This window comes from Heliangelus exortis, chromosome 27 (genome assembly GCF_036169615.1).
Source record: "Heliangelus exortis chromosome 27, bHelExo1.hap1, whole genome shotgun sequence".
Taxonomy (NCBI): Eukaryota; Metazoa; Chordata; class Aves; order Apodiformes; family Trochilidae; genus Heliangelus; species Heliangelus exortis.
In genome coordinates, this window is record NC_092448.1 from 3,356,883 (window position 1) to 3,379,812 (window position 22,930).

Consider the following 22,930-nt stretch of genomic DNA (forward strand, 5'->3'; position numbering starts at 1 on the left):
TGATGCTGCAGGGGCTGGCAGGAGGGACTGCCAGGCAGGGGAGGAGGGGGGGGGATGTCCCTGGCATCACCGCTTCCGGAGCTGTATTTCCCTGGGATCTTCCTTCTCCAGGGGTATCTTGGAGTCCGGAGAGTTCTGCAGGGCCAGGGGGTCCTCCCAGTCCATCGGGTGATGGAAAGCCACGAAGAAGTGGTAGAGAAAGGTGCCCAGAGCTGACCCCGGCAGCGGAGCCACCACCGGCACCCACCACCACCCATTGCCCCTGCTGGAGACGCAGAAAAAAGGGGGGGTGGGGGTGTCACCGCTGCTCCTGTCACCTCCCCCTCCTTCCCTTGACTCACCTGAACACCTCTGGACCCCAACCCGCCACGTAGGTGAAGAGCCGGGGCCCGAAATCCCGGGCAGGGTTCATGGGGCAGCCGCAGTTGAAGCCCATGGAGAGCCCGATGGACAAGACCAAAAGGGCCACGGCCTGAGGCTCCAGACCCATGATCACCCTTTTGTTCCGGTCATCCAGGAGGGCCAGGACCCCCGTGATCAGCATCGCCGTGCCCATCACCTGTGGATGGGAACACTTGGAAATATGGCTCTCAAATCAGTGGTTTTTTTCTTTTAAAAATATGGCAAACATCTTCTCGATAATAGATTTTTTTTTTTTCCCCCCTCAAACTTAACTGGGTTCTGGTTTGTGCCTTGGCAGGCACCTAAAGATAAGGATGCTGATCAGAAAGGCTCCTGGGATGCTGTCAAGACCATAAATTTAGCAAGGTAACAAGGACTGAAGGATTACAATAATTTAAAGAGAAGTTCTCAGGATGGCAGATCTTTGCCCGGTAATTTATGAAAAGACAGAACCCTTTTTGCTGTATAAAAACTCAAAGACAAAAGGAGAAGACTCTGGCTCTCTCTTCTCCCCCCCCCCCCCCCTTCTTCTTCTCTCATCACTTCAGCTTCAGCACCAGCAGGAAAAAAAACAGCAGAGAACAGCAGCCAAGAAGGAACAAAACTTAATTCCTTTCCTTTTTCCTTTCCTTTTTCCTTTCCTTTCCTTTCCTTTCCTTTCCTTTCCTTTCCTTTCCTTTCCTTTCCTTTCCTTTCCTTTCCTTTCCTTTCCTTTCCTTTCCTTTCCTTTCCTTTCCTTTCCTTTCCTTTCCTTTCCTTTCCTTTTTCCTTTCCTTTCCTTTCCCCTTTCCTTTCCTTTCCTTTCCTTTCCCCTTTCCTTTCCTTTCCTTTCCTTTCCTTTCCTTTCCTTTCCTTTCCTTTCCTTTTTCCTTTCCCCTTTCCTTTCCTTTCCTTTCCTTTCCTTTCCTTTCCTTTCCTTTCCTTTCCTTTCCTTTCCTTTCCTTTCCTTTCCTTCCCTTCCCTTCCCTTCCCTTCCCTTCCCTTCCCTCTCTCTCCCCAGAGTGACTGATTTACCCCTCCTCTTATAAACTCATTTCTTCTTTTAAAGGTGCTGTTGTTATTTTCTCCTTTTCCCTGAAACCAACCTTTCGAATTTGCTTAAATCCTAAAGCCTGTTATTTAGGTAAATTTCACGGGAGGCTGATTTTTCCACGGGATCAAAATATAAAATAAAAACAGGTGCAGGCAGCAGCTCAGCACCGGGGGGGCACCCAACCCCAGCACCCACCTGGTCCACGAAACCATTGGAGAGGGAGAGGTGGCTGGCAGGGTAGGTGGCAAAGATGGAAGCAGTTTCCCGGGGGCCAGAGGTGGTGAGGGTCCCGTTGCTGTAGTTCCAGATGGCATCTGGGGGGACAGAGCCAAAGCCCTGTCCCTAAGCTGACCCCAACTCAGCTGCCGGGCTCCCCGTCCCCCCCAGCACCCACCCCCCCACCCACCCAGCACCTACCATAGTAGAGGATGTAAACAGCTCCAGAAGCAAGGAAGGATCCCAAGGTCTGCACAAACACAAAGACGGGAAATTTCCACCAGGGAAACTGTTCCATCAGGCAGAGGCTGAAGGTGTACGCCGGGTTCAGGTGGGCTCCTGCAACGGAGCCAGGTGAGGGGCCGGGAGAGGGAGGGCCCAGGGGATCTGGAGCTGGGGGGGGGGGGGGGAGGGGGCAGCAGGAGTTGGGACCCCCTCCCCGGCCTCACCAGAGACTCCTCCCCCCGTGTGGATGGCGACCATGACAGCCAGGGAGCCCGCCAGGTTGGCAGTGATGGTGTTGCCCTTCAGCTCGAAGCTGGTGACCATCTGTGCTGCGGCGCTCAGGGTGAGGAGCTGGAGGAGAAGGACACGGACACAGCGCTGCTGCAGCACTCTTGCACCACTCTTTCACAACTGTTTCACCGCTGGTCCGGCCCTGCTCCATCACTGCCACACAACTGCCCCAACGCTGCTCCATCACTGCCCCACAACTGCTCCATCAGTTTCACCACTGCTCCATCACTGCTCCACAACTGCCCCACAACTGCTCCATCACTGTTTCACCACTGTTTCACCACTACCCCATCACTGCCCCAACACTGTTTCACCACTGCCTCACCATTGCCCCAACACTGCCCCACAACTGCCCCATCAGTTTCACCACTGCTCCATCACTGCTCCACAACTGCCCCATCACTGTTTCACCAGTTTCACCACTGCTCCACCACTCCCTCACCACTCTTTCATCACTGCCCCATTACTGCCCCATCACTCTTCCATCACTGGTCCATCACTGTTTCACCACTGCTCCATCACTGCTTCACCACTTTCACCACTGTTTCACCACAGCCCCATCCGACCCCCTGCCTGGATCCCCAAAAGGGGCTCTGACCCCACTGCTCCTCACTGCCAGCTCTGGCTCCATCCTTTCCCTCTCCCAGCCCTGAGCTCCAGCTTTGGGTGCCAGTCCTGGAGGCAGAGCAAGGCACTCAACTGGTTCCACTGGTGCTTTTGGCAGCGAGACAACAAAATTATCAGCAATTAATTAATCACAGTGCTTCCCTGTGGAGATAGCAGGGGAGGGTGCAGCCCTGGTGTCACCACCAGCCGGATGCCACGTTGGGGCTCCAGAACCCCAACCTTTGCCTGTTCCAGGCTGGGAAGAGTGGAGCCACGCACTGCCCTGCACTTCTCCCTCGTGTGCCCCGTGACAGCGCCCGTGTCCCCGCTGCACCAGAGCCAGAGCAGCACCGGGTGTCCTGTGCCACGGGAACAGGGTCCAAGAGGCAACTCCCCCGCTGCCTGGCGCAGCCCCAAACCCCCCCACGGAGAGGCAGGGAGGGTGATCCTGGGACACCCCCCCCAGCAACACCCACCCTGGGCCACCCCACTCACGATGAGCACGAAGACCGCGAAGAGCTCGGCCAAACATTCCCGTGCCAGAGGATTCCGGACGTGGAAAAGCGCCCGGGTCTTCTCGAAGAGGGACATGGTGGTGGTTGGAAGAGGCAGAGGTGACAGTGGGGTTGGTGGCTCCTTCCCGGTGTGATTTTTATGAGCCCCAGGGATGGGGTGGGTGATAACAAGCAGACTTTAAACCAATCAGCACCACACCACAGGGTGACGCCCAGCAGGGACCAGAGTCCCGTGTGGGGTTGGGGACACTGGTGATGGTGTGTCCCCCCCACCCTTTGTAGAGCCAAACCCAGCAGGAGCTCTGGAGGATCCCCGGGCATCCGTGGAGAACCCAGCCCTTGCTTGAGGTGACCTGGAATGGGCACTTTCCCCTCAGGACAGCCCCTGTTTTTCCCTGCCTGATCCTTGCCCAAGCTCATTCTTTAATGAAGAGGCCCCTGGGAAGGCTCCCAGGATGAGAGTGTCCTGGTGGAGGTGTTGGAACAGCACCAGGAAGACCAGGAGCAGGGAGGGAGGTGGGCAGGGAGCAGCAGAGAGGAGCCTGGTGGCCACTTCACCCGTGGGGCAGCCCCCAGGAGCTGCCTCGGTGGCTCCAGGGAGGTTCCAGCCTGAAGGAGCCTGACAGGTCCCCAATAAACAGATTTTTAAATAGCATAAATAGATTTTTATTGCTCTGTACACACACACTCGGCCCCCTGGGGGTTTCTCTGCAGCACCCCAGCAGGCAGGCAGCCCCCAGCCTGGCACCAGCCCCCAGCAGGATCCGACCCATCTGCAAACAAAAAGAGGGGGTGAGAGGAGGTTGCTGCCCACATCCCCCCCTCCACCCCTGTCACACACATACAGGCCGCTCAGCTGGGGTGGGGTGGGGAGGGGGCACAGCTACCAGCTGGAAAACCAGCGTCGGAAGAAGCTTCCCAACATGGATGAGGGATCCCTCAGGTCGGGAACCCGGAGCTCCTCCTGCAGCAGCCACGTTCCGGTGAAATTCGCCAGCTCGCCTGGGAGAGCAGGGAGAGCCCGCTCAGAGGGGATCCCCCCCTGCTCCCCCGCCCCTCCTCAGCACCCCCACTCACGCTCATCCACGCTGAGCACCCCCTCGTGGTGGTCCTTGCCCTGCCCATCCTCCTTGGTGCTGGTGATGAAGGTCTGGTCCCCCCTCCTCCGCGTCACCGTGGTCTCCCGGCGCCCATGGCTGTCCTGCACGGTCCGGCGCTCCTCCACTGCCTGCAGAGAGCACCCACCCCTCAGAAACCCCCCCCAAACCCCAGGCTCTGCCCCTGGCACTGGGGACACTGTCCCCAAGCCCCCCATGGGGCTGTAGGGGTGACCCAGAGGGGACACTCACCCCGTCGGGGAGAGTCACTTTGGTGACGGAGACGCTCTGGAAGTAGGAGTGGGGTTTGGGCTCCTGGGGTCTCAAGATGGTTCCTAAGCCCACGGAGGACACCTGGGAGTCCAGGTCTGTGGAGGAGACAGGAGGAGGTGACAGCAGTGTGGGGACAACGCCCCGGCAGTGTGGGTGGGGGGTGTGGGGGAAGGCAGAGACCCCACAGCCCCCCTTGCTCCTGGCACCCACCTTGATCTTCCTTGAGGGCAGGAGGAGCTGGGCTGGGGTCTTCCAGCTGCAAAGCAAAGCCACAGCCCGGTGACAAGGAGGCAAAGGGTGACAGCCATGCCTGGGGGGGGGGACACACAGAGCCTTCACCCACCCTCAGGAAGGGTCTCCAGGGTCGGGCCGGGTCCCTGGGGTCGGGTCCAGGGGTCTTGGGGCTCTCTGGGTGCTTCAGCATGGAATCCCGCAGCGCCCGCCCCGCGCTGCCCTCGGGGGGGAGTGGGCGGGGGGGGGGTCTGGGGAGCAAAAAGGGGGATGGGGTCAGGCCGGGCGGTTCCGGGAGGTCCAAATCCACCCGCGTGGGGACAGTCCCTTCCCATCCCCACCGAGAGGCTGCGGGGGGGCCGGCCCAAGCCCCCCCGAAGGCCCCCAGGAGGTCGCTCATGTCCCGGAAAAGCTCCTCGAAGGCACCGCGGGACCAAGCGGGGTTAAAACCGAAGCCGAAGGTGAAATCCTGGGGGGGCTGCGCCATGAAGGGGCCGTGGCCATCGTCACCCTCCTCCTCCTCCTCTTCCTCGTCCCAGGCCGAGCCACCGAAGAGCGGATCCCGGGGCCTGCGGGACGGCGGCGCTGAGAGACGGAGGGGACAGCGGAGGGCAAAGGACAAGCGGGGTCCAAAGGACAAACGGGAGCGGGGACAGAACCCGCGGGGCAATAACGGGGGAGAAACCGGAGGGAGGGAGGGGGGGGGAAGGGAGGGAGGGAGGGAGAGCAGTGACGGGGCCGGTGCTGGCGGGGACACGGGGGGGGGACACCGGGGACGGAGCCTGGCAGGGCCGGGGGGACACCGGGGATAACGGGGCAGAGCCTGCGGGGACATCGGGGGGGAACGGGGACAGAGCCTGAGGGGACACCGGGGGGACCGGGGAGAGAACCCGCGGGGACACGGGGGACACCGGGGGAACGGGGACAGAGCTTGCGAGGACCGGGGAGACACCGGGGATAACGGGGACAGAGCCTGCGGGGACACGGGAGACACCCGGGAGATAACGGGGACAGAGCCTGCGGGAACATCGGGGGGATAACGGGGACAGAGCCCGCGGGGACACGGGGGACACCGGGGGGACCGGGGACAGAGCCTGAGGGAACACGGGGGACACGGGGGGGACCGGGGACAGAGCCCTCGGGGACACGGGGGGACACCGGGGGGAGAGGGGCTGGGGGAGCGGGGCTGAGGGCCGGTCCGGGGAGGCGGTGCCGGTACCTGGGTCGCCCGGAGAATCCGAAAAAGCCCCGAAAAGCGTCGTAAAAATTCATGGCGTTCCGCTGCCTCCCCCCCCGCGCTGCCGGAAAGCGCCGGGGGTGCCGTAAAAAGCGTCGGAAAGCGTGGCCGGGGTGTCGCGATTGTCGCTTATGTCGGCGACATGGGCGGGGGGGTTGGGAGGGGGAGGCTCGGTGTCCGTTAGCGGGGACCCCGAGGTGTGGAGCGGGTTTGATCCCTGGGGCAGGATGGAGAAGGGGGAAGGCGGGATGGAGGGGAAGGGACGGATCCTGGGACACAGCCCGGGAAGGGAATGGAGAAGGATTTGGGGGTGTTGGGGGAGGAGAAGCTCAAGATGAGGCAGAAGCAGGAGGTGAGAGCCCAGAACCCCCCCTGTGCTGGGCTGCATCCCCAGCAGGGTGAGCAGCACCAGGGGGGGGGTTGTTCCCTCTGGGGAGACCCCCCTGGGGTAAAGTGGGTCCAGTTCTGGGGGCCCCAGTACCAGAAGGACAGAGAGGTGTTGGTGCTGGTCCAGAGGAGGTGCTGGAGCAGCTCTGGAGTCAGGGGGAGAAAGATGGGGGTGTTCAGGTTGGAGAAGGAGAAAGGGGAAGGAGAAAAAGAAGGAGAAAAAGAAGAAAAAGAAGAAAAAGAAGGAGAAGGAAGGGGAAGGAGGAGGAGAAGGAGAAGGAGAAGGAGAAGAAGGAGAGGGAGAAGGAGGAGGAGGAGGAGGAGAAGGAGAGGGAGAAGGAGAAAAAGAAGGAAGGGGAAGGAGGAGGAGGAGGAGAAGAAGGAGAAGGAGAAGGAGGAGGAGAAGGAGAAGGAGGAGAGGGAGAAGGAGAAAAAGAAGGAGAAGGAAGGAGGAGGAGGAGGAGAAGGAGGAGGGGAAGGAGAAAAAGAAGGAGAAGGAGAAGGTTCTGGGGAGACCTCAGAGCACCTTCCAGTGCCTGAAGGGGCTCCAGGAAAGCTGGGGAGGGACTTGGGACAAGGGCCTGGAGGGATGGGATGAGAGGGAATGGCTTTGAACTGGAAGGGGGGAGATGGAGAGGAGAAATTGGGGAGAAACTCTTTGGGGTGAGGGTGCTGAGCCCCAGGTTGCCCCCAGAAGCTGTGGCTGCCCCATCCCTGGAATTGTTGGAGGTTTGGATGGGGTTTGGGGGAGGTGTCCCTGCCCATGTGGGTGGCACTGGGTGAGCTTTAATGTCCCTTGCCACCCAAACCACTCCATGACCCAATGACCTTGAGCTTTATCCCAAGGCTGATGTGCTGCACCTTTATTTTTGGGTCTGTGTCCCCTCCCACTCTTTCACCTTTCAGAGAGGTGCTGGTGCTGGTCCAGAGGAGGTGCTGGGAGACCCATGTCAACATTTTTGAAGGGCTTGGTTCAATTGCTTAAAAAAAAAAAATAAAATTGAGGGTGTGCTTGGCTGCTGAAGGGGATCATAGAATGATAGAATCACAGAAAGTGAGGGATTGAAAGGGACCCCAAAAGATTCCAAGCAGAAAAAGAGCCAGGTGGGTTTGGATGTCCCCAGAACCCCCCTGGGTCAGGGCTCCCTCCCAGGGAAAAAAATTCTTCCTTGTGCTTCTCTGGAAGTGTCTGTGCTCCAGTTTATCACCATTGCCCCTTGTCCTATTCTCAGCCAGCCCTGAGAAATTGATAAGGGAACAGGCAGACGTTGGGAAGAGGAACTTGGAGTCAAGTTGGGCAATCAGCCCAAGGAACAGTGTGTGAAACTGGTTAGGTCAGCCAAACCCCTCCCCTTGAATTCTGCTAATTATTTATAACAACTTCTATTTATAGTCATTTGCTTATTAATTGGAATATGAAAACCACACCGTTCCAAGGGAGGGAGGGAACTTCCCAAATCAACTTCCCTTGGGTTTGGGAAGTTGAATTAAATGAAGTTTTGAAGTTGAAAATGAACTTGTGAAGTTGGATTAAAATGGGGCCTTAAATTCAGATGGAGAAAATCCTTACCAGGAGAACCCAAGCACTGGACAGGGGTAACCAACACAAGAAAAAAATTCTTTAATTTGAGGGTGCTGAGCCCCAGGTTGCCCCCAGAAGCTGTGGCTGCCCCATCCCTGGAATTGTTGAAGGTTGGATGGGGTTTGGAGCCCCCTGGGCTGGGGGGAGGGGTCCCATGGGGGTGGCACTGGGGGAGCTTCAGGGTCCCTTCCAACCCAAACCTTTTTTTTTGGTGAGAAAATTTCCCCCCCCCCTTTCAGGGGATCCCTCCCCGAGGACAAGGGACACATCCTGCACTTGGGTCACCTCCCCCTTCCCAAGGAAAGGATCCGTTTTTCCAGCTGGGAAAAGGAGCTGGAAGGGGTTGGGTGAGCTCAGTGGGTGGCCAAGGTGGCCAAGGTGGCCACCAGCATCTGGGCTGGAGCCAAGGAGGAGCAGGGCAGGGATTGTCCCCTGGGCTGGGTGTGGGGAGGTCACAGCTCCAATCCTGGGATGGGGTCTGGGCCCCTCAGGAGCAGAAGGAGATTAAGGGGATGGAAAGTGTCCAGAGAAGGGAATGGAGCTGGGAAAGGGAATGGAGAGCAAGGAGAAGGTTTGAAGAGCAAGGAGAAGGGTTTGGAGAGCAAGGAGAGGGTCTGGAGAGCAAGGAGAAGGGGATGGAGAGCAAGGAGAGGGTCTGGAGAGCAAGGAGAAGGGTTTGGAGAGCAAGGAGAGGGTCTGGAGAGCAAGGAGAGGGGGATGGAGAGCAAGGAGAGGGTCTGGAGAGCAAGGAGAAGGTTTGGAGAGCAAGGAGAAGGGGATGGAGAGCAAGGAGAAGGGGATGGAGAGCAAGGAGAGGGTCTGGAGAACATGGAGAAGGTTTGGAGAACATGGAAAAGGGTCTGGAGAATGTGGAGAGGTTTGGAGAGCAAGGAGATCTGGAGAGCATGGAAAAGGGTCTGGAGAGCAAGGAGGAGGGGCTGGAGAACATGGAGAAGGGGCTGGAGAAGTTGTGAGGAGCAGCTGAGGGCCCTGGGGGTGCTGATCCTGGAGCAGAGGAGGCTGAGGGGAGACCTTGTGGCTCTCTGCAACCCCCTGAGAGGAGGTTGGAGCCAGGGGGGGTCGGGCTCTGCTCCCAAGGAACAAGGGATGGGACAAGAGGAATTCCAGGGGAGGGTGAGGTTGGAGCTGGGGAACAGTTTCTCCCTGGAAAGGGATCTCAGGACCTCCCAGAGGTGGAGTCCCAAGCCCTGGGGCAGTGGACTTGGATCTTGAAGTCCTTTTCCAACCCAACCCATTCCATAAAGCTTTCCCTGCTGGGGTGTCCTCTGCTCCATCCTCCACCATCTGGGGCCACCTCTGGTCTTGTCCCCTCCTGTGGCCACCCAGGAAATGGAGGGGCCCTGGTCCAGGGAAGGGACAGGGAAAAGGATAATGATGTCCCTGTGCTGAGAGCCTGGAAAAATCCACAAAAAAGAAAAAAAAAAAAAAACGAAAAAAAAGAGAAAAAAAATACAAATAAAAGAAAAAAAAAGCTGGGGAGAGGTGGGGGGAAACACCACAACCCCCCCACTCCCCCTTCACCTTGCCCGGGGCCTCCCACTCCCCACTCCAAAAATCTGGAACCAGGTATTAAAAAATACACACGTCACTTTGTGATCTTTATTCTCTTTAGTAAATCACCTGCAGGGGGGCTCAGGTGAAGTGACTGATTGGAACTGAAAAATACAAGATTTGGAGCGCAGAGAAAAAAAAAAAAAAAAAACAAACCAAAAAATACAAACAAAACCCAAAAAAAAAAAAAAAACCCAAACCAACCCCCAAATCAAAAGCAGAACTTACAGTGTGCAAAGGGGGTGGGGAGGGCAGGACCTGTGCTCGGGGCCTGCAGGGAGGGAAGGGGCAGAGATGGAGAAATTAAAATTCAGGGGGAAACTCCCCGGGCTCGGCAGGAAGGGAGGGGGGGGATGGAGAAAGGAAATGAGAGAACTCCAGGACGGTGTGGGGTTTTTGTTTTTATATACAAGACACATTTATCCATTAAATTTAGAACACGGTACAAAAAAACACTTCAACTAATTCATCTTACAATGCTGTTCATATCAATTACTGTTCTTATTTCCTAATAATAAGGGGGTTTGCTGTAGGCGACTCGCAGCTTCCACTCCTTTGGATCCGAGAGGTTTTGGGGCACCAGGAGGTAGGGAAAGGGTTGGGAAGAAGGGAAAGAAAGGAGTAAAAACCAAAAAAGGCCCCTACGGCAAACAGTTCATAATCTGAATGCAGAGAGAGAGAGAAAGAGAGAGAGAGAAAAGAGAGAAAAAAACCAAAACAAACGAAAAAAAAAAAAAAAAAAAAAATACAAATTCTATATTACATACAAGAGGAAAGGTGGCTGAAGAGGGACAAGGCAGAGCTGCTGCTCCAGTCTGCCCTGCCCTGCCCGGGGGGACTGCAGGACCCGGGCACTGCCCTCTCCTTCCCGGGATTTTTCGGCCTCGGGTCGGATTCGTTTTTTTTTTTCCGGAAGCAAAGGGATGGGTGAGGGCGGCCCCGGCCTCAGTTGGCTCCCCAGCTGTAGCTGTTGTAGGCAGATTTGTTGGCCTGGGATTTTTGGGGGATGGAACTTCCTTGGCTGCGTTGCCCGGAACCGCTCTGAGGGGAAAAAAAAAAAATAAAAAGGAGAAGCAACGGGTTAAGGGAGAACCGGCACGGGGTGGGTCGGGACCCCCCCCCTCCTCCTGGTTCTGCTGAAGGTTCTGGTTCTTCGGTGCTGACTGACCCACCTCAGCTCCCCGGGTTGCCTCTCCTGGGGCAAAGCAGCCTTTGGGTGATGCTGCTTCTGGTTCTTCGGTGCTGACTGACCCACCTCAGCTCCCCGGGTTGCCTCTCCTGGGGCAAAGCAGCCTTTGGGTGATGCTGCCCTGGCAGCCACAGGACCCTCCCTCTGCTCTGCACCTTCCTCCGGATCGGCACCGGATCGGCACCGGCACCGAGGGGGGGGGGGAGCAGCTCAGGCCCCGAGGAAATGGGGAGAGGGGAGAAAGGGAGGAAGGATGGGGGGGGAAAAAGGGTGGAGCAGGGGGTGTGTGTGTCTGTGAGAGGTGTGTGTGTGTGCACATCCTGCCTCAGGGCCTCTCTCCTCGGCCGGTGGGATCGCAGGGGGAGAAGGCGGGGGGCTACGTGAGCCTGGGGGGCCTTAGGGGCAGGGGGGGAGACCCCAGGACAAGGTCAATGCATTATCAGAGAGGTTCATTACCTGATCTTCCTGCTGGCGTTGGCAACACAGTATCGTCTGCAAATATGGAAGCTGTTGCAGTACCAGGATATGTAAAAATAAAGGGACAAACTATGACAATAGAAAGCCAAGGTTAGACCTGAAAGCTACGGCGGGGTGGTGGCTGTGACCGGTTGCCCCTTTGGCTAAAGGAGCCAGTGGGGGGTTCAGGGTGCACATTGACTGGGGGAAGGGGCTCTGCCTGCCCGCTCCTGGGACAGCCCAGCGACCCCCAGCCCTTCCTCACCTCCTCCTCCTCCTCTTTTTTTTTTTTTTATTTTTTTTTTTTTGGGCCCTGTCTGTATGTGCTGGTGTAGGCGTGTGCGTGTCACCGCGCGTGGTGGGAGGGAGGGAAGGAGGGAAGGAGGGAGAGGGGGAAAGGAAAACCCTAGGAGATAGCCCGGCGAGGGCTTGGGGGGTTGGGGGAGGGTCTTACCTGCCCGTCCTGCTGCAGGTGGTGGTGGAGGATCTGGGAATGGGGCTGCTGATGAGGGGTGAGGATGTGCATGAAGGGGGTGGGGGGATACGCCGCCGCCGTGGCGGGGTTGATGGGGCCGCCGCTGCCCAGCGCCGAAGGCAGGTTGAAGGAGGCTGCTGGGGTTCCAGTGTGAAATCCCTGCTTCTCAAAGGATTGCTGAGGAGATAAAAAGGTGGAATAAGGGCTGGGAAATGGGGGGGGGATTGCCCTGTCCCTGCCTGGCAGCTCCCCTCAAACCCTCTCCCCCCAGTTCCCCAAAGCACGGGGCGGCGCGGTGCACGGACGCCGTCTGCCTAAGGGTTTCTGGGCTTGGAATTGTCCCAGCTGGAAAAATCAGCCTTTCCCAGCATTTCCCTTCTCCAAGGGGAAGGGACCTCATTGCTCAGGCTGTCTCAGAGCCAGGCTTCTGCTTCCCTGCAAAGCAGAACCTTCCCCAGAGCACAGAGCAGCCACTGACCTGAGTTTTGGAGTAGACAGAGCCCGAGATGTCCGGCACTCCCGTGTTACTGGATGTCACAGATACACCTGGAAAAAGGGAAAGGCAGGGAATTAGGCAGCAGCCACAGGGTCAGGAGGAGCTCCTGCTGCTAATACCAGCATCCAGGTGGAAAATTTTAGTGGCCTGGCAGCCAGGAAAGGTTTGGAGACAGAGACGGTTACCAGGGAGCAGGGTCAAGGTGGGAGGGTGTGAGGTTTTTTTGCTCTGGACATGAGGAGTTTCTGAATCCCTCCAGAAATAAATTCAGGGGCTTGCTGCCACTCAGAAAAATGCACAGAAAAGGGCAGAAAACTGCAAGTTTAAGAAGAGCTGGTGGGATGCAGCAGAAAAGGAAACAAACTCCCAGAGTGACACAGGAGCAAGAACAGCCTGAGAGCTCCTTAGACCCTGTAAATTCCCTGAAAATCAGCAAATTCCCTGTGAAAAAGACTCAAGTGTGGGCTGGGCTGGTTGGTGCAAGGATGGGCAGCAGTGGCACATGGTCTGGTGCAGAGGAAAGCCTCAGCCATCATTTAAGGCCCAGAAAAAGTGTTGAGACAAAAAGGTTTTGAAAGACTCAGCTCCAGGTGACTTGGTACAGAGCTGAAAGGCTCCTAGCAAAGAGAAAAAAGTGCCCTGCAGGGCTTTAGTGGGGTGAAAAAAAGGCATAGCAGGAATGTGAAGGCTGGAAAGGCAGGCTAGGTACAAGTCAGCCAGAAATTAACCAGTGAAACCCAGAAAAAGGGCAGGTTCCCAACCTTTGGGCACCTCTGAATTAAGAAGGAGACTTCTCTAGAAAGCAGGCACCTGCCAAATGCAGGAGGCAAAAAGTTCTCAGGCTCAAATCTAGAATAATTCCTGTTCTATTGATCATGTACAGAGAGAAAAAAAAAACAATAATCAAGCAGACATAAAAAACCCCCTAAACAAACCAAAAATCAATCAATTCAGCATCTTAAGCTTTCAGACAGGAGTCCAATGCCCAGCCATCCAGCTGCTGGACACAGAGGAGGACACGAAGAGCTCTGCACTCCTCCAACTTCCCCAGAAATGGATGTTTTGCAAGCCCTGGGCTTTTCCAAGGAGAATCAACTGACCTGCAGGTAGCACCAGGGCCATTTTTCCTCCCTGCTGCTGGAAGCAGTAAAAGCTGCAGCCCCTTTATGTGGCCAGTGAGCTCTGGTGCTGTGAAAGCTGCTGGGCAGGGGGGTCCTTACCAGTGCTGTATCCGTGTGAGCCGTAGCCACTGGGCTGCTGGAAAGGGGTGGCTGATGCATTGACACTGACATTCACACCATGCTGCTTGGAAGAGGTAGGAGCAACCTGGAAGAAGGAGAAAACCAGGAGAATGAGGAGAGGTTTCTCCTCCTTACCCCCTTTCCAGCCAAATCCAAGGTTTTGCCTCTGGGAAACTCACAGGGAACACGGCGGGCCCGTACTGGAAGGTGCTGGGGAGCCCTGGTACCCCTGTGTAGTAGGGCAGACTGGTGTAACTGTAGCCAGGAGGCAGTGCCGGGTTCAGGAAGGTCTGCTGGGTGGTGTGGTGGGTCTGGGTCTGGTTCTGCTGGGGTTGGGCCAAAGTTGTTGCAGGAGCAGGGGAGGAGGCGTCACCTCGGCCGAATTTTGGTAAATCACCTGGGGCAAAAGGAGATGGAAAAAAGAGGCATAGAGAGAATCACAGAGTGGTTGGGGATGGAGGGGGACCTCAAAAAAAAAAAAAAATTTTTAAAAGAGAAAATAACAAAAAAATAATCAAGATTCAAGCCCTCTCCTCTGCATGGACATGGGTGGCTCCCACTCAAATTCGGGATCGCTCCGTCTCAGCCCAAAAAGGGGACAAAGCAACAAATTCTGGGCATCCCAGCTCAGGAAGGAGATTGAGGTGCTGGAGAAGGTCCAGAGAAGAGCAAGGAGGCTGGGAAGGGATCCAGCACAAGACAAAGGGCTAAGGAGGCACCTCTGGAGAAGAGGAGGCTCAGGGGAGACCTCATCACTCTCCCCAACTCCCTGGAAGGAGGATGGAGCCAGGGGGGGTTGGGCTCTATCAGTCAGACAAGAGGCCATGGGCTTCAGCTCTGCCAGGGAAGGGTTAAATTGGGAATTAGGAAGGAATTCTTTCCAGAGAGGGGGATCAGGCATTGGAATGGGCTGCCCAGGGAAGGGGTGGATTCTCCATCCCTGGAGGTTTTTAAGAAGAGGCTGAATGTGGCACTCAGTGCCATGGGAACCACGGGGGGAGTGGATCCAGGGCTGGAATTGCTGATCCCAGAGCTCCTTTCCAACCCAAATGGTTCTGTGACTTCACCCAGCTCCCTTCCTAAAATCTGCAGCCCCCCCAAGCCCTCAGCCCTATGCACCCCAAGCTGTTAACTGCACTCCTCATCCCCAAGAAGAGGATTCAGAGGGAAAGGGACCCCCAGAGCAGCACCCAGTGTCACCAGCACTGGACAAACTGGCTGGACTGGACACTCCTGGCTGCCTGAAGACCAGGCCTCCTCCTTCTCCTTCTCTTTCTCCTCCTTGAGCTCTCCCTCTGCTCCCTCCATGCACCAGCAACAGCCCTGAACACAACTCAGCTCCTTCCAGAGCCAGACCTGAGGTCAAGAGCAGCAGCCAACAGCTCCCTGAAGAGCAGAGGCAAACATCTTCCTGCTAGGGATGTGTGGATGGTCCCTTTTTACAGCAGGGCTCACACCTCCCTCCCTCCTGACAACAAATCAGAGACCCAGCAGCTTGTAGAGTACTTGGAAATATCCCAGAGAGCACTCAGAAATCTCCCAGGGCACTCAGAAATCTCCCAGGGCACTCAGAAATCTCCCAGGGCACTCAGAAATCTCCCAGGGCACTCAGAAATCTCCAGGGCACTCAGAAATAAATATCCCTTCCTCTCCTCTCAGCCTGGGCACTGCAGGAGGCTTTGGCTGTGGGGCCTGGGGATGCTCCCTGGGCTGCTCTTTATCTGCACCTTCTTGGCTCCTCCACACAACACTTTCCCTGTTCAGAACTTGCAGAACAAGGCAGTGATTCCTCAGCACTGCCAGGAGTAGCCAGAGACAGGAATTATGCCCAGTGTTAAGCTGGCAAATGACTGAAAGCTGCAGTGCTGTGCCCTGAGCTTGGGATTTCAGCTCTGGGATGCTGGGCAAAAGCACTTCCAGACAAACAAGGAAGGGAGAAGTGGTGCTGGAAGAGCAGGGAGGCACAAAGTGCAGCAATTCCTAAAGGGTGAGACAGCAGAACTGCTGCCCAGTGCCAGGAATTAATGCACCTGGAAAGGTCAGGGAGAGATCAACCACCCACTCAACACCTGCTTTGAGCCTGACAGGTCCTAAATGTCCCATTTTTCTTTCTCCATGAGACTGTTGCATGGATAAAAAACTTCATTTCTCCAAGTTTTGTGGTTATTTTTTTTGTCTCTAAGTGCTTAACCCCCTGCAAAGAAGAAGCTCCCCAGTGTTCCACCTCCCAGATTCTTCCAACCATTCCTCCACACCATTCCCAGCTGCTGGATCACCTCCTGCTTGCTCCATCTTCCTGGGAAAATGCCTCAAAAATGTCCCCAGATGAGCAAATGGAAGTTGAGCTGCTGAGAACCATGCTCCAGACCAAAGGCAGTGCCAGAGGGTGGTGCAGGGGAGTTCCAGTGGACAATGGGACACAGGAATTTAGTGAGCTGGGACATGCAAAGGGGATGAGAGATCTGAGCCTCCTTTTTCCCTACCAGAGTATGGATTGCTGCTCAGGCTGCCATCTCTTCCAGTCAGTGGGGTGGTGGGTGTAGGGAATGGGATGCTGTAGTAATCCTGAAGGATGAAAACAAAAAGGAGAAGTTGTTTTAGGAGCTCTGTCCAAAGATGCAAAGTGAACGTCTTTTTTTTTTTTTTTTTTTTTCTTCCAAAGAAAAGGAATTTCTGGACTGCAGTTGGCAGATTTCTTGCTCAAGCAGCCACAGTGAGGCTCCTCACAGCCCACAGCAAGCCCTGGTTCTGTAGCAGCCACCATCTCCCTCATCTGGTTAAGGGAAAAACCAGAGAAAGCCTGTGGTGTGCAGGCCTTCAGCTTCCTCTCCACTTGACAACACAAGGGACACAAATATTGCTAAATCATGGAATCCCACACTGGTTTGGGTTGGAAGGATAAAGATCACCCAGTTCCAATCCCCCTGCCATGGCCAGGGACCCCTCCCCCAGCCCAGGGGGCTCCAAACCCCATCCAAACCTCCAACAATTCCAGGGATGGGGCAGCCACAGCTTCTGGGGGGCAACCTGGGGCTCAGCACCTCACCCAAAGAATTCTCCGCAATTTCTTCTCTCTCATCGCCCCTCTTCAGTTCAAAGGCATGTCCCTCTCATGCCCAGCCTCCAGGCCCTTGTCCCAAGTCCCTGCCCAGGCTTTCCTGGAGCCCTTCAGGCACTGGGAAGGTGCTGGCCAAGGGTGGGCGCCTTGGAGTCCTCCTCCTCTCCTCCTCCTCCATCTCCTCCTCCTCCATCTCCATCTCCCAGAAGAAGAATGAGAATGAGAGAAGAAGAAGAATGAGAATGAGAAGAGGAAGAAAGAATGAGAAGAAGAAGAATGAGAGGAGCGCTTGCGCGGCCGACTCCGAATCCTCAAGCCTCCTCGCAGACTCCGAGCCCGAAGAAGACTCGAGAAGAACCCCTCCTCCTCCATCCCTCCTCCTCCTCATCTCCTCCTCCTCCGATCGACTCCAGCTCCTCTTCCTCCTCCATCTCCTCTTCCTCCTCCATCTCCTCCTCCTCCATCTCCTCCTCCTCTCCTCCATCTCCTCCTCCTCCATCTCCTCCTCCTCCATCTCCTCCTCCTCCATCCCTCCCTCCATCTCCATCTCCTCCTCCTCCATCTCCATCTCCTCCTCCTCCATCTCCATCTCCTCCTCCTCCATCTCCATCCTCCTCCTCCATCTCCATCTCCTCCTCCTCCATCTCCATCTCCTCCCTCCTCCATCTCTCCTCCTCCATCTCCTCCTCCTCCATCTCCTCCTCCTCCATCTCCTCCTCCTCCATCTCATCTCCTCTTCCTCCTCCATCTCCTCTTCCTCCTCCATCTCCTCCTCCTCCATCTCCTCCTCCTCCATCTCCTCCTCCTCCATCTCCTCCTCCTCCATCTCCTCCTCCTCCATCTCCTCCTCCTCCATCTCCTCCTCCTCCATCTCCTCCTCCTCCTCCTCCTCCTCCATCTCCTCCTCCTCCATCTCCATCTCCTCCTCCTCCATCTCCATCTCCTCCTCCTCCATCTCCATCTCCTCCTCCTCCTCCTCCATCTCCTCCTCCTCCTCCTCCTCCATCTCTTCCTCCTCCTCCTCCATCTCTTCCTCCTCCTCCTCCATCTCTTCCTCCTCCTCCTCCTCCTCCATCTCTTCCTCCTCCTCCTCCTCCTCCATCTCTTCCTCCTCCTCCTCCTCCTCCATCTCTTCCTCCTCCTCCTCCTCCTCCATCTCTTCCTCCTCCTCCTCCTCCTCCATCTCCTCCTCCTCCATCTCCTCCTCCTCCATCCCCTCCTCCTCCATCTCCATCCCCTCCTCCTCCATCTCCATCCCCTCCTCCTCCATCTCCATCCCCTCCTCCTCCATCTCCATCCCCTCCTCCTCCATCTCCATCCCCTCCTCCTCCATCTCCATCCCCTCCTCCTCCATCTCCATCCCCTCCTCCTCCATCTCCATCCCCTCCTCCTCCACCTCCATCTCCTCCTCCTCCACCTCCATCTCCTCCTCCTCCACCTCCATCTCCTCCTCCTCCACCTCCATCTCCTCCTCCTCCACCTCCATCTCCTCCTCCTCCACCTCCATCTCCTCCTCCTCCACCTCCATCTCCTCCTCCTCCACCTCCATCTCCTCCTCCTCCACCTCCATCTCCTCCTCCTCCACCTCCATCTCCTCCTCCTCCACCTCCATCTCCTCCTCCTCCACCTCCATCTCCTCCTCCTCCACCTCCATCTCCTCCTCCTCCACCTCCATCTCCTCCTCCTCCATCTCCATCTCCTCCTCCTCCATCTCCATCTCCTCCTCCTCCATCTCCATCCCCTCCTCTTCCTTTTCCTCCTCCTTCTCCTCTTCCTTCTTCTCCTCCTCCCCTAAGGTCTCCCTCCCCATTGCAGCCTTCTCTTCTCCAGGCTGAAATAAACCCCCCCTCTCAGAGAACTCTTCTCAGCCACAGCCTCTTTCAAGAATCAGCCACAAACCTCTCATCACCCACTGCCTCCTGGAACTCTCCCATTCCCCATGGAATCTGCCCACCTGAGTAATCCAACTTCCCAAGTACAAAGGGAACAACTCCTTCCCACTGTCACAGGGAGATGGATCCATTTAAGCTCCATTTTTTTTTTTTTTTTTAATTTTTTTTTTGCCACTTCTCCAGCCTGACCTCCAGTGCACCCCAAACCTGCAGCCCCAGTGAGCTGTGAGCCCCATGTTGCTCCTCAGTACTTACCAAAGGGAACCTGGTCTGGAGCATCTGCAAATCATCATATCCATACACCTGTGGCTAGAAAAAAAGCCCAAGAGATAATGTTAGGGACACACTTTAGGTAAGGACACTCACCAGATTTTAGATTAAACCTTTAGATAAATGCAAGATGAAGCCAGAAGCAGAGGCTTTGTGACTGTGCAGGCAGACAGCAACTGTTACCCCAAGACTGACACTGCCAGGAGTGATTTTATGGGATCATAGAATAATTTGGGTTGGAAGGGACCTCTAAAGGTCCCTGAGCCAGATCAGGGTGCTCAGAGCTTCCTCAAGCCTCACCTTGAACATCTGCAGGGATGGGGCCTCGACCACCTCCCTGGGCAACCTCTTCCATTTTTCCACTTCCCCCATGGTAAAGAATTTTTTCTTAACTTCCAGTCTAAATCTTCTCTAATTTAAAACTGTTACCCCCTCATCCTATCACTACAAACAATCCATCTCCAGCCTTCCTGGAGACCCCCTGGACATACTGGAAGTCAGGTGCTCAGATAAAGAGGGAGCTCCAAACCCACTCCCCTCTGCTCCAGACCACAGAGGCACTGCACCAATTTCCTCCAGCAATTTCAACACTGAAATTCCTCCTTCAGCTTCAGAAAAGGGCTGTGACACAGCCCTAAGCTTTGTGGCAGCCACCACCCTTGTTTCTGAGTGGCTTTTGTCATCCCAGGGTGCTAAAACAGCTCCACTTTGCATGAGTCCTGCTCTGACTGAGGGGATGCTGCTCCCCAAAGGCTGGGCAAGACAGAATCTGCTCTGGAGATGGAGATCTCCAGACTTCCAGACATTTTTTCCCCCTAGGCACATGGATTTCCTTCTGCTACCATCTTATGGAAAGCAACAGGTCCCAACTTTTCCCCTCCCAAGGCAGTCCTGCTGGGCTGATGTTCCACTTTTTTTCCTTTCCCTACCATCCTACACCTCTCCCTCTTGGTTGAAGACAGAGCTAAGAGAGATCCCAGTGGTGTGATGAGACTGCAAATCATCCCCCCTCACCGGATAGGCGTGGAGCAACCCTGGAGCCATGATGTATGGATTAGGCAGCAATGGTGGAACTCCAGGAGGGAGGTTGGGAGGGGCTTTTCCTGCCAAAAAAAAAAACCAAAAATCCCACGGTGAAGCGAAGAGCAGGAGCTGTCTCTCTCCCAGCCCCCACACTCTCCCCCTGGGAGAGCAGCAGGGCCCAGGGGGAGGGGAATACCTGATGTTGTTGCAACAGAGCTGCGAGTGGTGGCTGTCACCGTGGAGTTGCTGCTGAGGCTGAGGCCCAGGCTGCTGACACTGCTCAGGCTGGAGGAGACGGTGACGGGCGGCGGGGCGGCCGAGACGGTGCTGGAGGGGGTGGAGAAAGTGCTAGCAGAAGAATGGAGGCTGGCTTCACTCTCCACACTTGTGTGCTAGGGAAAGGAAAGGAAAAAGAGAGTTTAAAAGGGGGGGAAGAGGAGATGGAAGAGGAGGAAGAGGGCAGGGAGAGCAGGAAGAGGGCAGGGAGAGCGCTGTCTGTGCAAAGCCCTGCCTGTCCCCAGCTGCTCCCTGGAGGCTGCCATCAACTCAGCTCCAGGCTACAAAAAAACCCACAAAAAACCTGCTCTGCATCTGGCTGAAGTCCAAAGTCCTGCTAGCAGCCAACCCACCCCTAATGCTTCCCATCCTCCCACGGGGATGCATCCCAAGACCTCTGTCTGCTGGAGAAGCCGGGCTGAGCATCACCTTTGGGGCAGGAGCTTTTTTCTTCCCCTGCAGGAATAAAAGGGGGCTCTGCAGGAGCCCCATCAGCCACCAGTTGGCTCTGAAATTTGGTAACAAAGCCCCCAGCACTTTCAAGAGCTGCCATGAGCTCAAAAGAAGCTGCTGCTGCCCCTGCCACAGGTGTCAAAGCCCTCGAGCCAGCGTGTTCCAACATCACCCTCCACACAACACCCAAAATTCCAGCAGGATTCCAGCAGCTCCAGTGACAACCTCAGCCCCCACCACTGGCTGTACAGCCAGAGCCCTCCAAGCTGAGCAGGAAGGGGTTTTCCTGGCACTAGAGCACCTCTAGACTCACCAGAAGAGTTGAAGTTGATGTTCTCCCCGAGGATGTGGATGAGGACAGACTGTTCTGCTGGGTGGGTAATGAACTGCAGGAGGAGGAAGAAAAGGTGGTCAAAGCCAAGGTTCAAAAGTGGTAGGAGCAGAGCAGATCCCATTCCCCATCCAGAGAGAAGTTTTGGATGCCCTCTCTCCCCTGGAGATGTTGAATGAGGCTTTGTGATCTCTAAGGTTGGAGGAGATGATCTCTAAGGTCCCTTTCCAACCTAAACCATTCTGGGATTCTGGGATTTTATGCTCTGCTCAGATGGGATGAGGCCCCTCAGCCCCCCCTCAGACTCTGCTGTCTGTCTCAGCCCCCTGCTTCTCCTTGTGCTTCTCTAGGAGCCCACCCAGCACCCTGCTGACCTGCTGAGCTGGGCTGTGGTGGTACTGGGGAGCTCCTCACTGTGGCTCAGGCTGCTCAGAGCTGTTGAGTGTTGGCTGGCTGTGGTCAGCAGGGAGGAGGCAGGGACCCCATCATTGAGAGGGGGGATGCTGGGAGCAGAGGGGGAATCAGATTTCACAGCTGGGCCTGTAGCACCTGGGGAAAAAAAAGCTTCAGGTTAAGGGCAGCTCCTAAATTCAGTGATGAGGATGAGATCTGGGGCTTCCCTCACTGCTGCCAAGCTCTGCTTCATCAGACAACCAGCTCTGCAAAGAGCTTCCAGACCTTCAGAGAAGGTGCTTTTCCCAAAACAAAGCAAAGTAAATTATTATCATCAGGGATGAGCCACTCATCAAGGATCTCCTGGATCCATCAGCAGAAAATTGAATATTTCAAGGCAAGCCAGAGTGGCAGCAATGGGTCCAGCAGGGCAAGGAGTTGCTCTTAGCACAGATAAAGCTTTTTATCCAAAGAACATGAGGAGTACAAGAGAGCTGGGACAGCCCTGGCACTGACAGACTCTTACCTTCAACAGCCTGCGTGGTTTGTAATGGCGTGGGTTGTACAGAACTGAAACCATTCTGAAGAAAAAGAGGAGAAAAAAAAGTTTTGGATGTTGCAAATGCTCATTTCCAGAGGCAGACCTGGTGTCAGCCCCCTGCCACACTCCCTCCTCAGTCCTGAAGAAGAGTTGCTCCCAACAGACACCACCAGACTGCACCAAGCTCAGCCCAGGTGACCCCCAAGCACCTACTTGAGAAAGCAGGGCAAGAAATTTTCCTGACTGGCTCAACAGCCTCAACCCAAGTGCATGAATCAAAACTGATGTTGTGCAGCACACAAGAATCAAACCCTTAAGACAACCCTAAATCCTCAGCCTGCCTGCCACATTACACTGAGACAGGTAATTACAGGAGACACAACACATGGCCTGTGATCAACTTCACCTCTGGTCACCCCACTGGCCCAGCCCCAGGTAAGTAATGTTTTTAAGCCAGAAGAAAGCACAGAAACCCTTGATAAACCACTTAGCTTCCTCCAAGACTTCACACGCCAGGCTTACTCAGCACAAAGGGTGAGCAAAGCTCTTTTCCTACCTTGGCCTGGGTCAGATCTTTCTGAGGTGAGGAGGAGATGGAGTTTGGGTATCGCCTCGTCTGGGTGGATCTCTGTTCATACAGTGGTCCCTGAGCACTGTTCTGGGAGGTAAATGTTGCTGTCTGTATTGTGCCACTCTGGTACCCAGACTCCTGGCTTTGATTGGATGAAATTGTGGATGAAGATTCACTAAAAAGGAGGGGAAAAACAAAAAAAAAAAGTTTACATTTTTCTCCAAAACAGCCCCGCTGGAAGCTGCCGACCCAGCCTCTTCGTTTCTAGCCCTTCAAAATAAAGCCTCAGCATAAAGGCACCACTCAGAGCAGCCCAGCAAACCCAGCAGAGAAACATCCCCAGGCACAGGAGGATGCTGGCACCTCACTGCAGCCCTGCCTCACACCCAGCTGTGCTCTGGGTGACATCTCAGGCCCCAGATCCTAAGGGTCAGAGCAACAGAAATCAGCGACGTTTCACCTGCTCCCCTGCACCCCGGTTTGCCAGGCAAGGAGCAGGGCAAAGCACACAGAATCTGCTCCCCAGGGACAAGGAGCAGCCATGCTGGGGGTTCCCCCTCCTGTGTTACCCACAACACAGTTTAAAAACAGCAGAAAT

At 55.6% G+C, this 22,930-nt stretch overlaps 3 protein-coding genes across 24 annotated transcripts in view; all 3 read right to left on the reverse strand.

Moving 5' to 3' along the window:
- Window positions 1-17: 17 nt before the first annotated feature.
- On the reverse strand, window positions 18-3,426 carry AQP10 (aquaporin 10). Its single transcript, XM_071727257.1, has 6 exons — window positions 3,269-3,426; window positions 2,101-2,227; window positions 1,853-1,990; window positions 1,631-1,749; window positions 342-559; window positions 18-265 (listed from the first exon to the last, which is right to left on the reverse strand). Exons 1-6 carry the CDS (start codon window positions 3,362-3,364, stop codon window positions 67-69), a joined length of 897 nt encoding a protein of 298 aa, XP_071583358.1. The 5' UTR covers window positions 3,365-3,426; the 3' UTR covers window positions 18-66.
- A 501-nt stretch (window positions 3,427-3,927) lies between these two features.
- On the reverse strand, window positions 3,928-6,268 carry HAX1 (HCLS1 associated protein X-1). 4 transcript variants are annotated; one of them, XR_011722715.1, is made up of 7 exons: window positions 6,109-6,268; window positions 5,002-5,458; window positions 4,869-4,914; window positions 4,638-4,753; window positions 4,385-4,516; window positions 4,134-4,290; window positions 3,928-4,061 (listed from the first exon to the last, which is right to left on the reverse strand). XR_011722715.1 is itself a non-coding variant. In XM_071727255.1 (7 exons), the coding sequence occupies exons 1-6, from the start codon at window positions 6,159-6,161 to the stop codon at window positions 4,172-4,174; spliced, it is 942 nt and encodes a 313-aa protein (XP_071583356.1). In that variant the 5' UTR covers window positions 6,162-6,268; the 3' UTR covers window positions 3,928-4,061; window positions 4,134-4,171. The 4 variants fall into 4 exon arrangements, 3 of the variants coding, with proteins under 3 accessions (XP_071583356.1, XP_071583357.1, XP_071583355.1); XM_071727255.1 differs by having other exon boundaries at window positions 4,366-4,516; XM_071727256.1 differs by having other exon boundaries at window positions 3,928-4,290.
- Window positions 6,269-10,055: 3,787 nt separating this feature from the next.
- The window catches only part of UBAP2L (ubiquitin associated protein 2 like), a 39,733-nt gene continuing 26,858 nt past the window's right edge, over window positions 10,056-22,930 (reverse strand). For 8 of the 19 annotated variants that reach the window (XM_071727395.1, XM_071727406.1, XM_071727405.1 and 5 more), the window contains 14 exons: window positions 22,318-22,507; window positions 21,747-21,801; window positions 21,202-21,376; window positions 20,810-20,882; window positions 19,964-20,159; window positions 19,759-19,847; window positions 18,730-18,783; window positions 16,008-16,089; window positions 13,704-13,921; window positions 13,504-13,609; window positions 12,266-12,333; window positions 11,767-11,964; window positions 11,313-11,363; window positions 10,397-10,708 (listed from right to left, as the gene is read on the reverse strand). In XM_071727395.1, coding sequence (XP_071583496.1) covers window positions 10,613-10,708; window positions 11,313-11,363; window positions 11,767-11,964; window positions 12,266-12,333; window positions 13,504-13,609; window positions 13,704-13,921; window positions 16,008-16,089; window positions 18,730-18,783; window positions 19,759-19,847; window positions 19,964-20,159; window positions 20,810-20,882; window positions 21,202-21,376; window positions 21,747-21,801; window positions 22,318-22,507 — 1,651 coding nt within the window. In that variant the 3' untranslated portion in view covers window positions 10,397-10,612. Of the gene's footprint in view, window positions 10,709-11,312; window positions 11,364-11,766; window positions 11,965-12,265; window positions 12,334-13,503; window positions 13,610-13,703; window positions 13,922-16,007; window positions 16,090-18,729; window positions 18,784-19,758; window positions 19,848-19,963; window positions 20,160-20,809; window positions 20,883-21,201; window positions 21,377-21,746; window positions 21,802-22,317; window positions 22,508-22,930 lie in introns of all 19 variants that reach the window. The other 11 variants (XM_071727407.1, XM_071727403.1, XM_071727402.1 and 8 more) reach the window with 4 other exon arrangements.

Bases quoted from the DNA above. Each gene is read 5' to 3' on its own strand.
- AQP10 (XM_071727257.1), bottom strand. From the start codon at position 3,364: ATGTCCCTCTTCGAGAAGACCCGGGCGCTTTTCCACGTCCGGAATCCT. The intron at 560-1,630 runs GTGGGTGCTGGG...TCCCATCCACAG, and splicing joins CCAATGGTTTCGTGGACCAG to GTGATGGGCACGGCGATGCT. The intron at 266-341 runs GTGAGTCAAGGG...CTGCGTCTCCAG, and splicing joins TGGGGTCCAGAGGTGTTCAG to CAGGGGCAATGGGTGGTGGT.
- HAX1 (XM_071727255.1), bottom strand. From the start codon at position 6,161: ATGAATTTTTACGACGCTTTTCGGGGCTTTTTCGGATTCTCCGGGCGA. The intron at 4,754-4,868 runs GTGGGTGCCAGG...TCTCCTCCACAG, and splicing joins TGCCCTCAAGGAAGATCAAG to ACCTGGACTCCCAGGTGTCC. The intron at 4,517-4,637 runs GTGAGTGTCCCC...TGCTCTCTGCAG, and splicing joins AAGTGACTCTCCCCGACGGG to GCAGTGGAGGAGCGCCGGAC.